At 35.8% G+C, this 16,311-nt stretch overlaps 1 protein-coding gene across 5 annotated transcripts in view; it reads left to right on the forward strand.

Annotated features, from left to right (window-relative positions):
- Positions 1 to 8,441: 8,441 nt before the first annotated feature.
- Positions 8,442 to 16,311, forward strand: part of LOC18424864 (triacylglycerol lipase-like protein) — a 31,184-nt gene continuing 23,314 nt past the window's right edge. For 2 of the 5 annotated variants that reach the window (XM_020661815.2, XM_020661816.2), the window contains exons 1-2: positions 8,447 to 8,681; positions 8,793 to 8,865. In XM_020661815.2, the coding sequence (XP_020517474.1) occupies positions 8,565 to 8,681; positions 8,793 to 8,865 (190 nt within the window). In that variant the 5' untranslated portion in view covers positions 8,447 to 8,564. Of the gene's footprint in view, positions 8,682 to 8,792; positions 8,866 to 16,311 lie in introns of all 5 variants that reach the window. The other 3 variants (XM_011630867.3, XM_088849813.1, XM_088849814.1) reach the window with 3 other exon arrangements.

Below are 16,311 nucleotides of genomic sequence, written 5' to 3' on the forward strand. Positions count from 1 at the left end.
TTTATACACATTATTATCAAGTATGTTTCATTTTATTTTTGGAAAATGAGTTTTGGGGGATTAGGGTTTTGGGGATAAAATAACCCCTAAATTTGTAAACGGTGACTTAGGGTGTTTTTGGTTCACTTATGAATATTCATTTTTCTATTCGATAATGATTGAAAATATGCATTGTTATGTCTTGTTGAATATTCAATTGAATCGAGAATAAATGTTTATTGATTGATTAAGAAGAAAGAAGGACCGGGAATGTCTTAAATATAGTGGTGGGGTTCCCTTTTTGCAAATCTATTATTTTATCAAAAAAATTTGAGTTCATATAGACTTAGGGTTTAATAGATTTTTATTGATTGAATGTAGTGGGGATAGCTTCAATCACGCCATATTATCTTACTTTGTTAGTACAAAAATATTTTATGCTCCTGCAAGAGTGTATTGTTGGTCATAGAAAATAAATCTCAAAACTAAGGAGTTTTTTGTTTAGTAAGGATTTCTATGTGACCCCACCCACATTTATAGTATATATGACCCCTAAGTCTTAGCCATTAGATCTAAGTAGATGGCTAAGATGGCTTGAGTTACAATGTCACAAATTGCATTTAATCTTCAGATCTTGATCGGATGGCTCAAAGTTTTTTATTTTAGTTTTTATTCTAAATAATTTTGAAATAAAATTTGGGGTATGCATAGATCTGATAGGGGTACATATGATAATAATAATAATAAAATATTTTTAATGATAAACAATTACCTGAACACCCTTGAAAATTTCAGGGGCATTTTGGTAATTTATTTTTATAGAAAATATATTTTTTTTATTTTTCCCAGGTTCACCATAAGTATATAATAGGACATCCAAAATTTTTGCTAAAAATATTTTGTAGAAAAAAAAGGAAAAATAAAACATTGTTTGGCATGGCATTGGGGTATGAATAGCTGTAGTTGTTTAATTCAGATTGAACGGCTAAAAAGTGGGGTCACATAAAACTTATATTGTTGGGGCCACAAAGAAGCATTTCCCTTTTTGTTTTATCTAAAAGATTTAAGTTATGCAATCTTATAGCAAAAGACCCCAAATCTAGATTTTAGGTTGCTTTTATTCGATCTCAGTTTTATTCTTATTATCTGACTATGCTATATGTATATGTTTTTTTATATATTTTTTTTCTGATTATGCCATAGCATTGATGTACACATTTTTAAGGTTGGCATTATCTCACCAACATGTCGCAGACAGTGTAGTGAATTCCTCTAGGCGCCATCTCTCTATCACCGCTATGTTAGTGTACTGAACAAGAGGCCATAGCCCCATTTTTTGAACCAAATCCTCTTGCTCAGCTATAAGGGGCAATTTTTAATGGTGCTAAAACCCTCATTAATATAAATTTTCTGTCTCTCCAAGCCAACAACAACTGATATTCAAAGTTGGTCATTTTTCATGTACAACAATTCATCTTCATGTGTCGTAGGCTCTGAAATGCATGTCATGATATGTTGATAACATCCATACTAAAGTAAATGACGTATACACTTAAGTGCACCAATCTCACCTTAACTTAAAATCATCACAATATATAAAGAGACGAATAATAATTTCAAAGTATAATCATATACAATTTACCAGTCACGAAATTTAATTATTTTATATATGGTTATTTTCAATATATAGTTATTTTGGGGATCAAAGAAGGGTGCAATGATGAAGGCAGAGAAAAATTATAAAGCATGATTCATGAAGGGATATTACTTAAAAGAAGGCACAAATTTCAATAAAATCTAACTAGTAAAAAAAATAGTTTTGTTCGATTTGTTATTACTACAGTTGCTTTACATGACTTGCATTTACAACAATTAGATATGAAAATAACCTTGTGCATGAAAATCTGGATGAGGAAATATAGGCAACATCTCAGAGGCTTTAGGGAGAAAGAAAAGAAGAGAAGATACTTAGAATGGAAGTCAATATATATATACTCGGTATGGTAAAGAAAATAAAATAAAAAAATATGGCATGTAACAAAAAAAAATAGAGATTTGTAGAGATAAAAAGAATGAGAAGGTGTGGATATCATAGAAATATATATATATATATTAAGAAGGTGGATATTAACTGGTACTCGCCCACCACTTAAACACATATATACACAAATACGATACAGAGAGATGGGAATTGCATCTTCACACGCTCATAATAAATATGGGTCTTTTAAACAACAAATTGAACATAAGAATGACATGATAAAGGAACAACCACATGATTTATACATGATTTTCTTTTCTTTTCGTTTTTTTGGTTAAGTATGATTTATACATGATCATTTACTAGAATTTGAGCTAGATATCATGCTGACAAATTACAGTTCAGTTCTTATAAATTTTAAAGGTTCAAAAAGATTGGGTATTTAGAAAAAAAAAAAAATGAAATATGGAAAGGATAAAATTTATATAGAGCCGAGGCTCTAAACAATTAAATTAGAGAGTACCACAAAATTTTACTAGAAGAGGTTGTTTTAATGCCCAAATACACTCCAATTGATCATCTCAACATCAAGATGCATGGACATGAGAAAAAAAATGGATTTCAAGTTTTAGAAATAGTGCATCTTGTAATGCATTTTTGGACTATAAATTTTCAAGATTTTCAAATTTTTATAGATATGCTTGATCTACACTATTTTTGAAGCTTTAAATTTTATAATTAAAGATGAAAATATATTTTAAGGCTATCACAAAGATTTTCAGTATAAAAATCACATTTCTCAATATTATTTGAATGTGTGTTTTACTTTGATTGTTTAGAGCCTCGGCTCTATACAAACCACATCCATATGGAAAAGGATGCTTTATGTAATCTCCATGTTAATGATCCGACACTGCTTTTATCTCCCAAAATCACAAGAGGCCCTATGAACAGTTAAAACCATATATTCAAACGAAACTTCCCCCCCTAAAAACCGAACTCAAAACTTCGTACATCAAAGGAACTGTGCATCATAAAAAGACAAACATTTTGGGGTTATTTTATCCCCAAAACTTTATTCCTCCGAATCCCATTTTTAATCACAATCAAATAAGAGAAATGAACATTAAAAAATGAACTAAAAACCTTAATATGCGATTTACACGTTTTGGGGTTATTTTATCTCCAAAACCCTAATCACCCAAATCTCAACACTGAAGTCACTTAGGCTCTAGTTAGTTTAGGCATTAATGAATGAAGTGAGATACTAAGAAATTTTAAAAGAGGGAAGAACAATGAATTCTATTAACAAAACCCATATGTCAGCCTCTAAATATTAGATCGAGGACAAATCTGACTTAGAAACCTAGTAGTCATATTTCAACCAAAGCTAAGGCTTGGTCAATTCTAAAGACAACGAAGGGGACATATGAGGTAAACACAGTCGCAGTCCTAATACAGCGAAGCTTCAAGCTTCGGGTGTCCCGGGCCAACTGGTGCGGACATGTAAGTTTCTCTTTTATTCTTATTTAATAATTATTAGTTAGATCTTGATTTTAATTGCATTCTCCTACGTATTTTAGTGAAGAGATCAAGTCTTTCCTGCCTATGATCTAAGAGAAGATCTGTTCACTCAAATAGATTAACTTGGAGGTTATAATTTGACTGATTCCCCACGAATCTATTATTTTTAGTTAACCAGTTTGCGCTCAGATTGAGGAGATTCTCAATTGAAAATCTCTAAAATTTGCATTGTAAACACTTATTATTTAAAGAGTGATTTACGTACGGCCCCTTAAAAAATTTAAAAAATACGAAATGCTCCATTTATACCCTTATATATAAAGAAGGTCGGTCAACACATATTTTTTATTTTTATTTTTATTATTTTTACAAAAATGCCCCTCAGTCTGATAATGGCATCGTCTGATCGAAGTTTTATTTTTTATTTTTGCACTTGTTTCTTTAGTAGGGCAATGCCTTAAGTTTTAGGGGCAATGCTCAGGTGGTCCAAAGTTAAAATCTTCTGACTGATCTTTCTCTCTTTTTAAACAAAAAACAGCAGATGAGGTCACCATCTTCGGATTGCTCATTATTTGAAAAAATAACATTATGAGAATGGGAACTTCGGGCCACTCGTTATCATTTGGGGAAAATAGTGGTATGAAAATGTTAACATCAGACCGCTCCTTGGATCGATAATCAACTTGGACTCTCTTGTACACCTACTGTCACACCCCAAGAATTCACAATACTATTATTCCTGAGATGTGACGGACAAAACATATATACATCTATTGATAGGACAAATTCACAGTGGCGAGGTCTTACATAGTAAATGAAGAAAGCTAGCACAACAACAGTATCTTCCAAGGTTGATCTTGACTAGCACTCAAAATGAATCCGTAGTTATCCTGAAAAAAATGTTTACCATAGTTTGATGAGTTTGGCTACTCAGTAAGTGATCATCATAATCCTAAAAATAATCATGATTGAAAGATATCAATATTTTCTAAAATGAGATCTATTAACAGAAATGCATCAGCAGTTTCACTTTCAATAAATGCATAATTTAAGTATAATCCGAGTAATTGAAATGCTTATAACACTTTTAACGGCAGTACATAATTCAAAGAATTTCACAAAATACCCTACTGGCGTCCCAAGTAGGTCACCTATATACCCCATCAGCTTCCTGATGGGTCCACTTAATCCCTATCGGCGTCCCAGATAGGTCCACTTAATCCCTGCAGGTCCACTTATACCTCACCGGCGTACCGGATGAGTCCACTTAATCCCTACTGGCATCCCAGATAGGTCCACTTATACCTCACCGGCAAACCAGATGAGTCCACTTGCATACTTAAATTATTTCTAAATCTCTTTAAACATTCGAAAGCAGCAATATCATGTACTCAACATATCACTGAAACCATTAATATGAATCTCACTTAGACCATTAATAACAATCACTCTCTATAACATTTCAAAAATAACCAATCAAATATTGTGGGCTCAAATTTAGCAAGGTAGCAGTTTGTAAAGGCATTCTGGCATAACTGCCAATTTAATATGTATAGAAAAATTCTTATAAAAATTCAAGAATACAGAATTATCACAATTTATGGGATATCAATCTACAAATAAACATTTCACAACAATACTATAATCAATTACAAAAATGTCAATTTTTTTAAATAATAAGGCAGTCATTTGCACATGAATTTTACAATGTCTAAATATTCAAAACAGTAGAAAGAAATATCACAATTTTACTAAAAGCAGAAATATCACATTTATTTCTAACAATAGACAAGAAAAATAAATAATTTTATTTTTCTAATTTACAGCATTCAAAATTTCTAACATAGATAAAATATCACAATTTTTATTAAAAAGATTATTTTTCAAGATAATGGGGTCACGTGCGCATAAAATTTATCATGCCTAAAATTCATGATAATGAGCAGAAATAATTATTTCATTTCATTTTTAAAAAGAATGGATTATTTTTCGAGACAATGGGGTCACTTACACACAAAACTTATAAAATAAAGATCCTGGACGGAAATATCACTATTTATTAAAAACAGACTATTTTTCAGAAAGACGATGTCACTTACACACAAAACTTATAAAATAAATATCCTGAACGAAAATATCACTATTTATTAAAAACAGACTATTTTTCAAGAAGACGATGTCACTTACACACAAAACTTATAAAATAAAGATCCTAGACGGAAATATCACTATTTATTAGCAATAAACTATTTTTCAGGAAGACGATGTCACTTACCCACAATTATTTGAGAGGGAGCTTCCGATAAAAAAATTCGGTTCGAGAGAGAAGTTCACTGTGTTTCGACCAGAGAGAGAGATCTAAAAATTTTGTTTTAGGGTGGGAGTGCTCACATCCCCTATTTAAATTCTTATAACGTATTATTATATTATTTTATTACGCTCTACCTCATACTTGAGGTGTCGCGTTAAAAGTCTGCTTTTATCGTACGAAAACCACGTCCGCTAAAGGACGTTGCCAGCTGCAAGCAGCAGGAGGCAAAAGCAGGCAAAGCAAAAGTTAAACCAAAGTAAAAGTTTTGAAAATAGTGATGGTCCCCAAGGACCATCATACTCAATCAGACCATCACCTATTAAAAGCATCATTTCTCCCCCTTTTTTTTTTTTTTTTGAAATTTTAGGATTGTTACACCTACCATCACCAAAACACTCGAAAAGTACAATAGGTGAAATAAATATAATTACCCATGTGGTTTTCTAGGTGCCAAGTGTTAGGCAGGCATATTTTCAATTTTAAATCATTACATTGTTCCATGGTAAATGAAAAGTTTCCCTAGAAATATGAAAGGTATTTCATCCATTGCATGTCTGCAGGTAGTGTTACAATCTTTATCAAAGCGTGTGTTTCCTCCTTGCAATGACGATGGAGAGAAGGAGCGGTCTGAGAATGAGGTTCTCATTCTCGAGCAGCTATTTTTTCAATAAATAAAGAGCAATCCGAAGATGGGGACTTCGAACCCTCCTAAAACTGAAGTTTTTTTTTTAAAAAGTGAAAGATTGGTATGAAGAGTCTAACGTCGGATTGCCTAAGCACTGCATTGCTAAAGAAAAAACTAAAAAGAATAATAATTCAAATTCAATATGAGAATGCTACCCTCAGACAGAGGGGCATTTTTTAAAAAATAAAAAAACCACGCGTTGACGGACCTTCTTTGTGATGTACGGGTATAAACAAAGCATCTCGTATTTTTCTAACTTTTTTAGGGGCCTTACGTAAATCAATCTTATTTAAATGTATTTAATTTGACTATTTTTTAGTAAAAAAATGTCGTGGACTTGAAGAGTCTACACCGCAAAGTCGTGTACTGTAACAAAACCCTTTTGTGTTCCTCATGTCTCCCTTTTTATCTCTTAAAATCCTGCTGTTGAGTATTTATACTATGCTCCCTCAAGAGTATAGTTTACTTCTACTCCCTCGGCCAAAAGACCTATTTGGAAAGATTTTTTCAATGTGAAAATAAAAATAAAAATTAACATTTGAGTTTTCTAACAATTAGATCTTGTCATCTAAAAATGGGATGGAGTTTATTCAATTTCAATACATTATTTTTTTCATATGCATAGAGGGCACAATTAAAAAATCTTTTCATTGAGCTTAATATATGGGTTGAAGACGTTACATCCCCCAAATTTGGGGGTAGAATATCAATTGGCATAACTATCTAGAACCCGATTAGAGAGGGGCACGTGTCCTAGAGTTCAAAATCAACTATTTTAATATTTAAAACATATATTTTAAGAAACGTATACAACGAGACCGTTTACTTTTAGTATAAGGTGATCACAATTGATCTTGACCATTGGATGTCAAATTAGATGGCTGCATTTATTCTATTGACTAAGCTCAAACTTCAAAAGAAATTTTCTCAAACTTTGTGACACACCTAAGCTATCAAATTTCACATCGAATGGTTGTAAGCAATTCTGACCTCCTTGTCTCAAAGGTAAACGATCTCATTGTATACAATCCCTATATTTTAAGATAGGAAAAAATTTATCTAAGGGCAAGGCTCTAAACAATAAAACTAAGGCACACCTCAAAATTTCACTAGAAGAGGTTGTTCGATGTCCAAAAATCCTCAATCATTCATCTCAACCTTAATATGTATAGACATGCGAAAAAATGGATTTCATGTCAAAGATTTCTAATACTGAAACAATATATTTCGATACTATTTAAAGGTGCACCTTACTTAGGTTGTTTAGAGCTTCAACCTTATACAAACCAAGCCTTTTAAGATATTCATAACTATGGCAATTGAGATTATTATTAGGAAAATATCTCCGTATATCCTGTTTTCGCATACCATTTCCTATGAACCTAAGGTTTTTAAAACATTTTGGCGGTTCTTTAAAAATATATTTTTTAATCCCTTGAACTAATTTACCCATTTTGACTGCTCATATTTTACCCAAACAAAAACTAAAAAGACATTTATATCTGTCTACTAAATTTTTCTCTATATGTCTTTATTTCTCTCTCTATAATGTGTCTCTCGGCTCCATGGGGAGAGTCGTATATAGAGATGCTATAGAGAGAATGGGGAGAGTCGTATATAGAGATGTTATAGAGAGAAAAGAAATAAAGGTATAGAGAGAGGTTTAATAGACATATAGAATTGACTTTTTAGTTTTTGTTTGAGCAAAACACATGCGTAAAAAATGATCAATTGGATCCAATGTATTAGAAGATACATCATTTTAGAAAATCTAGGTGTACAAAAATAAATTTTCCTTATTTAACATAGAAAATTAAAAATCTCGTGAAAATGAATGCGAGAAGAGACGGCACCGTAGCTGCGGACTCACCAAAACGATTCTTTTGACGCAAGTCTATGTTTGGTCCGCGGCCGCGTACTCTCCCCGCTTGCCGCCATTAAAAGTCGAAAACTTTTCACAATTTTTACGGAGTTTTACGACTCTCTGGAGTCTACAGAGCGCCTTCTGCGCTCTCAAAATACCTGGTTTTTGGAGGCATGCATTTGAACGCGAGGGAAAGAACAGGTGGTAATTTACAGACAATATGCAGCGTCTCAGAAGATCAGGGACGGCAATTCTGGGATCCTTGGCTCTGCCCACCTTGAGGAAAAAAGCTTCTAATTCTTGGTATTCAGTGCAGGACACTTATCTCTCTACCAAGGTATTGATCGTTAGGGTTTCTCTCTCTCTTCCATGTTTTTCCCTACTCATTGACTTTTTGATGTTTAGTGCTTGATATATATAACCATCCGTTTTATTTTCCGGGTTTTAGGATGTTTTTGAGAGGCATAGGGTGGTTTTCACTGTTGGTAGTTCCATTGCTTCGCTTGCTGTTGCATGGGCAGGTCGGCTTCATGGTTTTTCTTATTTATGGCTTTGATTTTTTTTTTTTTCTCTGCAGCTAGTTAATTGGCAATGGGCCTCTCGTTTTACAGCTGAATTCAATAATTGCTACTGTACCTTATTGGTGTTGCTTTTGCATTCTCTGTTATTCACTGAAATGGATGTTTCGAGAGGCCATTTTTACTTCCCTTTGTGTTGTGAATGAAACAAGTCTTTAGTTGCTGAATGCAACTTCTTTAATATTTTTTTTTTGGAATAAATAGTCTCTAGAATATTCCTCAAAATAAATAGTCTCTAGAATTATTCAACTACCGATTTGGTGTGGGAGGATTTTTTTGGAATTGAGGGGAGAGAGCATGAGAAATGGAAAACTCACAAATGCTGAAACAATTGGACTAAATGCTTGCATTTGTATTGTAACCCAAAAGGGTAAAATAATTGCAACTCTCCATATTCATTGAATGTAATGAGAGTTGGAGGTAAAAATTGTGATCCCCATATGTATGGCATTTTGATTTCAAAATGCTATGTATGGTTTGATATATGAAGAAAAGACAGCCATGTATTAAAAAAGTTGTCATCACCCATCTGTTTTTTTTTTGGTGTAAATCACAGAGAAATTCTGTCCCCTACCCATTTTCATTGATATAAAACTAAAATACATTAAGTACAAAGGGATATCCCTTTGATGGTGAATATTCGTGACATCTGAAGGAAAAAGAAGAGAAATAATTTGGTGGTCTTATTCACCAAACTGTGGTAGTTGAGGCCATTGCACCTCTTTTGGCCAATAAATCTGGGACGTGATTATCCTCATGACAAATGTGTTTGAAACTCCACTAGCAATCTCAAAGTCACCAAATACGATTGTGAAGTAAAATATGGTATCTCCATGGAACTCTCACAAAATTCTGCATTGAGCTCACCACAAGTTTAGAGTCACTTTCAATCTCAATGCTCCTAGGTTAATTTGTTGCACCATTTGCGCTCCCCTGTTCAAAGCTCGTAACTCAGCTGCATTATTTGTAGTTTCTCCAAAATGATCAAAGAAGGCAGCTACACGTTTCCCATTATGATCCCCAATAGTTCCTCCTCAACCATCACGCCGGGAAAAAAGACAGTTCATTTATTTCATGCTAATGGGTTTTAAGTTTTGTCTCCTTTGACATGAATTGTTGAATTATATTTGTGTTCAGTTATTGTGTCACCAGACTGTGCTCTTCCTGAGAGAATTCCAGAATATTCGTTTTCTTTCTTGAATGTTGACTTGAACTTTTCTATTACTCAAAATTTTCTGTACATGTGTCTCAATGTGCTAGGCCCAAGCCCAAAAGAAAAAGGTTACGCTAAAAAAAGTTCCATAGTAATCTCTGTTCCTTTAGAGATCATAAGATTTGCAGAAAGACTTCAACTGTAGTAGCAGCTACCTTTCTCCAGCTAGATCTTTCTTCTTTCTATTTCTTTTAATCATAAATATCTATTCCTTTCCTTCATTCATTTATGTTCTAATGATGTGTTTGTGATAGAACTGGCAATCATGGCCTTGTTGCAGCTCACATTAAATATTCCATGTGATGTGAGTTTTATTAGAGCTATTGAGAGCCAAGCCACACACTCCTGCTCTGAGCATTGTTTCATACTTGGAATCTGCTTTTGGCTAGGCATCTAGCATTCTGGATGTACCTTGGCTTCTCTTAAATCAGGGCTTCTCCTTCTTTGTTCCTTTCTTGACTTATTTGTTTTTTGTAGATCTGCTCCAGGGGTCTTGCTATGCTTCTTGTACTACTATTTTGGATAGACACAGACCTACTCAAGTTCTTGGAATTTGATATTGCCTTTGGTTGTGCTATGTGCTTCTATCGTTCACTCCATTATTGTCAATGGCATTTAGCGCAACAGTAAGGTATTTGATGGTATATGTCAGCTGTCCCGTCACAAATGTCTACGTTGTTGTTGAATAATATTGATAGCTCCAATATGTTTTTCTTTCCGTTAGTGTCGTACCTGTCAAGTTGAGACACTCTGATGGGTCCTAGAGGGTATACAAAGTCCTAGAGGGTGAGTCTGGGCAATTTTTAAGTTTGTTTCTCTTGCTGAGTTTTGCTTGTTACTTGAGCATAGTTTTGTAAATGAGGCATCAAGCATATCTTAGGGTATTCTTTTATTTTTCTTATGCTTTTGTTTCGTCTTTAATCTATGTACAAAACATCAGCATCTGTAAGGTAGGTCCATGTTGAGGTTGAAATCAAAGGAATTATGAAGGTTGTCTAGACTGCTATAAAGCAATCACAAAATCCTCTAGATAGAATGTTAAGATAAATTCTAAGGAAGTAATCATCTAAAATTTTTACCAGTGATTTAAAAAGTGGACCGCCTAGTGCATGAGCGGCTGCCTAGGTGGTCCAGAAGGCCTGGGCGCATCGCGCAGGCCTAGGCGGCCAAATCGGGCAGGAGATCCCTGGGTGCCCAGGGCCTGTGCCTCGCCTAGGGGTGGAAATGCCTTTTGTTGAGTGGGTTTTTTGGAAAAAAATGTTTTTAAAGGTGTGTTTTAGGTTCATTTAAACCTAAAACCACTAGACCCCATTTTAGAGAAAGAGAAACCTCAAAAAAAAAAAACGATTTTGTGATTTTTAGTGGATCAAAGTGTTTCTCAAAGTTACGAGAAATGGATCCAAACATCACCCATTATTTTGAGATGTCTTCTTCAGGATCTAGTCGAAGTGGTGATCTGGATTGGAAATATGGATATAACCCGAATCCTTTGGATAAAAATTGCATAAGATGCAATTAATGTAGAAAGAATACAAAAGGGGCATAAACCGATTTAAGAACATCTTGTCGTTATTAGGGGGAATGTTGCACCTTGGAAAAATATTTCTGACGCTATCAAAGAGGAGATTAACCAATATATAAATTCAGTCAAACACAAACAGGAGCAAATTCCTTATCATTTGGATAGTTCTATTTCTTGTTTTGCTAGAAGAGGTGATCGGGGTTAGAAGTATGGTTATAACCCGAAACTAAATAATAAAAGTTGTGTAAGGTTGTAATTTTTGTGAAAAGGATACCAATGAGGGTATTAATCGATTCAAGAAAGACCTTGTTGGTATTAAAGGGAATGTTGCTTCTTGTAAAAACGTTATTTAACCTATTCGGGATGAGATTAGACAATATTTGAATTTAGTAGAACTAGAAAAGGAAGAAAATGAGCCTTGTTCTATGGAAATATCTTCTCCAGGTTCTTCTAAAAATGGTGATCCCGGTTGGAAGTATGGCCATAACCTAAATCCAAATGACCAAAATTGTATTAGGTGTAATTATTATGGAAAGGATACTAATGGGGGTATTTACCGGTTCAAGAAACACCTTGCCTATTAAGGGGGATGTTGCCCCATGTAAAAATGTTCCTGAGACTATCAGGGAAGAGATTATACAATATTTGAGTTCAGGAAAGCACAAAAAGAAAGAAAAGGGTGAAGAGGCACCAGGTAGAGCAAGCAAGATTCCTAGGGCCTCATTTGCATAGAGTAAGATGAGGGATAGGCAGATTCAGAAAACCAGAGGAGGACGAGCGTTATGTTAAAGAAAGAGATGACTCTGATGATGATGGCCTCGAATCTGATGCATATGATGAGGCTTACCCTACTGCTTCTGATGATGATGATGATAATGATTGAAGAATGAAGACACTTGACTCTTGGTGTTGACTATTGAGTCTTAGACTGTATATTTTTTGTATATTTTTTTTTATTTTCTAGTTTCTACTATCTAATTCTTTTGTGTGTGCTTGTATGGTTCTAGCATGGTATGAAAATATGGATTATGGATGTTCTAAATGCTCCTCATTCATGGAAATATGGATTATGTGTTATATAGTTATACTATTTGACTTAGATTCTTACAAACATTTTTCTTTTTACTGGGCCGCCCAGGTTTTGGGTGCCCGCCTAGGCGTTGGGCGGCCTGGACCCCCCCGGTCGCCTAGGCCTAGCGCTTTTTTAAACACTAATTTTTACTAATTTATCTAGGAAAGTTAAAATTTGTTCATGTAGACTGTTGCATCACGTCAATTGGTTCCTTGGGGTCTTGATTGACTCTAGGGTGCTTGGTTACTGGATGAGTTATATTGCACCACATTTAGCAGCGAGGGCAGTATATAGAAGCACAATGAGCAAGTCTGATGTGTTGTGTGAGAGTGCGAGCCATGTTGTAAGAGCAGAAGAGCTTTATAGTGGAGGAGAGAAACTATTATTGGCAAGGATGAGCCCCATTTTCAAACAAGATATCCTTTCTCTCCAGTTGTCCATTTTACATGCAATCTTTATGTTACGTGCAGTGTTTCAAAACGCGGACCGCCGGGCGCCTGGGCGGCCGCCAAGGCAGTTCAGAAGGCCTAGGCACATCGCCCAGGCCTAGGCGGCCAAATTAGGCGGTATCCTCAGGCACCCGCCTAGGCGCCCAGGAACCCTCCTAGGCGCCCGGGAACCCGCCTAGGCGGCTGCTTGAACTCGCCTAGGCGCCCTGGAACCCTCCTAGGCGGCTGCCTGAACCCGCCTAAGCGGCTGCCTGGGCAGCTGCTCAGAGCCTGAGCCCCGTCCAGGGGTAGAAATGCCGCTCATTGAGGCCATTTTTGGGTCATTTTGGGTCTTTTTTTTAATACTAAAGGTGTAAAATTATGGGTTTTAGGTTTCAAATGAACCTAAAACCTATTAGAGGCTATTTTAGAGAGAGAAAAACCAAAATATTTTTTTTTTTACTGAGCCACCCTGGTTCTGGGCGCCCGTCTAGGTGCTGAGCGGCTTGGACCCCCCCGACCGCCTAGGTGTCGCCTAGCGCTTTTTGAAACATTGGTTGTGTGAAACCCCCTAGAAAGGAGGGGTCCTGATACAAAAATAAGTAGTTTCCTAAATTGGAGGCTTCAAAAAACCTCTTCAGCCCTAGTTAGGTTTTGGAAAGTAGCCCAAGATTAGTAGCTCTCAACTTTCAGTAATTGTTTGTCAACTCCTATCACCACACTTTAGATTACAAAGTAACCCATGATTTAATTATGAATTTTCGCGAAACTACTGTAAATGAATCCAATGGACTACTAGAAAAATCAAAGCACTAATTGTCTTTAGTACATGTTAATGAATGACCAAAACCTGGCTAGTGCATGATTCGAGAATTGGAAAAATCGTTTTCCTTAGTGCTGCTAGAGAACAACTTAGAAACTTGAAGTTCTTCATACAAGTCAATTGGCCCATCTTCTTTATGAAATAATAGAAAACAAGGAAACTTACCAGTTCCATGTAAAAGGAGAAGTCAATCAGATTTAAACTTACAAACAATTGGAAATAACTATTTGTTGAATTGCTTTAGCCATTCTAGAAGAACTCCTATTGGAGAGTTGGATTCAATGTGGCGACCATCCTCCACAACAAAACCTCTGACATTAGTTATCTCTTCCAGATGTGACTGCTACCCCTTGCTGCCACCTTGTGTTGCATACTGATGGTAGGTCTTCACAAAATTGTTTCTTATTGCTGCTCGATACTCCTAGTTGACTGGAAGGAATGCCATTAGCTCCTCAGTTGAGCAACCTGAGTGCTGTCAGTGTTCATAGTCGTGTTAGTTGCATGATACTTGGTTGCTTTTCATGCATGATAGTTTTTGAAATAAATAATTATGATACGTTTACATTTAGAATCGTTTCAAAAAATGGCCTGCCCAGCACCTAGGCAGCCAAGGAGTCTTAGGCCTCCTCGCCTAAACCTGGGTGGGCATTTATGGGCGCCAGTTCCTAGCTGCCCTCCCAGTGCCCAGTCCTGTTTGGGTGCCTGCCCAGCACCCTGTCCTGCCCGGGCGTCCAGGAATTGGGCCCTATTTTGGCAGAAATATTGATCGTGAAGGGCATTTTGGGTCTTTTTGACCCATCAAATAGGGGTAAACAGTTCATTTGGGGTGTTCTGAATCGGGAAAAATTGTGAAATTCAAAGAATCATCCATAAGCTTGCCCAATCTTATTGGAATTATTTTTAGGGTGCTAGTGAGGGTATTAGAAGACTTTTGGGGTGAATTGTTGATTTGAAGAATTCAAGATCTTCGCTGTTCTTTTGTATTTCATTTTCTCTTTTATACTTCACATAGTTGTTGGAGGCGGGAGCGAGATCTGGAGCGGGATCCGCCCTATAGTGGAAGCTCCCTCGGGTTGGGATCGGTGTCCGTACATTGAATAAGACAAGGAGAGAGATCCTTAGGTGTATGGGAGCGAGATCCGATGTCAATGGGTTTGATGTTTTGACTAGCAGGAATCTATGCTCCACTATACAGAAAAATGATGTTGTAAGTAGAGTTAGTACGAATTCCCTTGGTTAAGGAATCGAGGTTTAAGTATGTCATATACCGGGGTTCCTCCTGTTCTGATATCGAGATTCTTAAAGTATAGGAATCAAGGTCCTCAACTGATTGGCCCCGAGGAACGCAAGTGCCATTTATCTGGGATCCCTTATCAAGTCCCCCCCACCCTTAACAATGGATTTATTTCTTTTTGTGTGAATAACAGCGTATTAATTATGTAGTTCTATAAGTCGGTCTTTCTTATGACTACTACATATTCAGGCCATAACACCAGTTTGGCATACACCATTCCCTTTGAGTTCTCGGCAACCCAGAATCCTACTACTCAAGAGTCATCTTCTTCGAATGTAGTCTCCTCTGTTTCCATTGTTTCTCAAAGGCTGGCTCTCTAAAGGGACAAGGGACAAGATGAACTACTCTCTCTCTTTCTCTCTCTCTCTCTCTCTGACTGATGTAAAAGAAGCTTTTTAAAGCTTGAAATGAAAGCATATATTCTCATCTCACAACTGTAATCAGATTTAAGACTCTAAAACAATAGGACATCATGAATATAAGATTTTAATTGAAATATATATTCTCACAACTAAGAAGGATGACTTACACAATAAGACTTAATAAAACAACGGGTCACTCTAGACTATGCCTAGTTCAAATTAAAAATCTAAAATAATGAAACTTTGTGCTATGCAAAAAAGGGACTAGATTTTAACATCATCGAACTTATGGTTCCTAAATAATGAGAACTTCAGACAATGATAATCTCTAACCTGGTATCATCTGTTAATGAAAGTAGTTACCACAAACATGGAACCCAAGATTTTAATATACCAAAACCTTGGACCATGGTTGATGGGAGCGGGGGATCTATTTCGAAATGGAACTGGATTCCACTGATGGATGGAATGTGGTCCCCTTTTTTTGGGAGCGAGATCCCAAAATCGAAAAAACGGGGTCCCTAAAAGATCCCTTGCAGGAACCATGGGATCGAGGTTTCGGAGAGGGATCATCACCCTACCAACAAGGTTCCCTTAACTATGATATTGCATTAATTTTTATCGGTCTTATTGAAGACTTGGGGTCCATATGTAATTGTGTACGACGGTTGTATG

The sequence above is a fragment of the Amborella trichopoda genome, chromosome 10 (assembly GCF_054954075.1).
Source record: "Amborella trichopoda isolate Santa Cruz 75 chromosome 10, AtrichopodaSantaCruz75HAP2 v2.0, whole genome shotgun sequence".
Classification (NCBI taxonomy): Eukaryota; Viridiplantae; Streptophyta; class Magnoliopsida; order Amborellales; family Amborellaceae; genus Amborella; species Amborella trichopoda.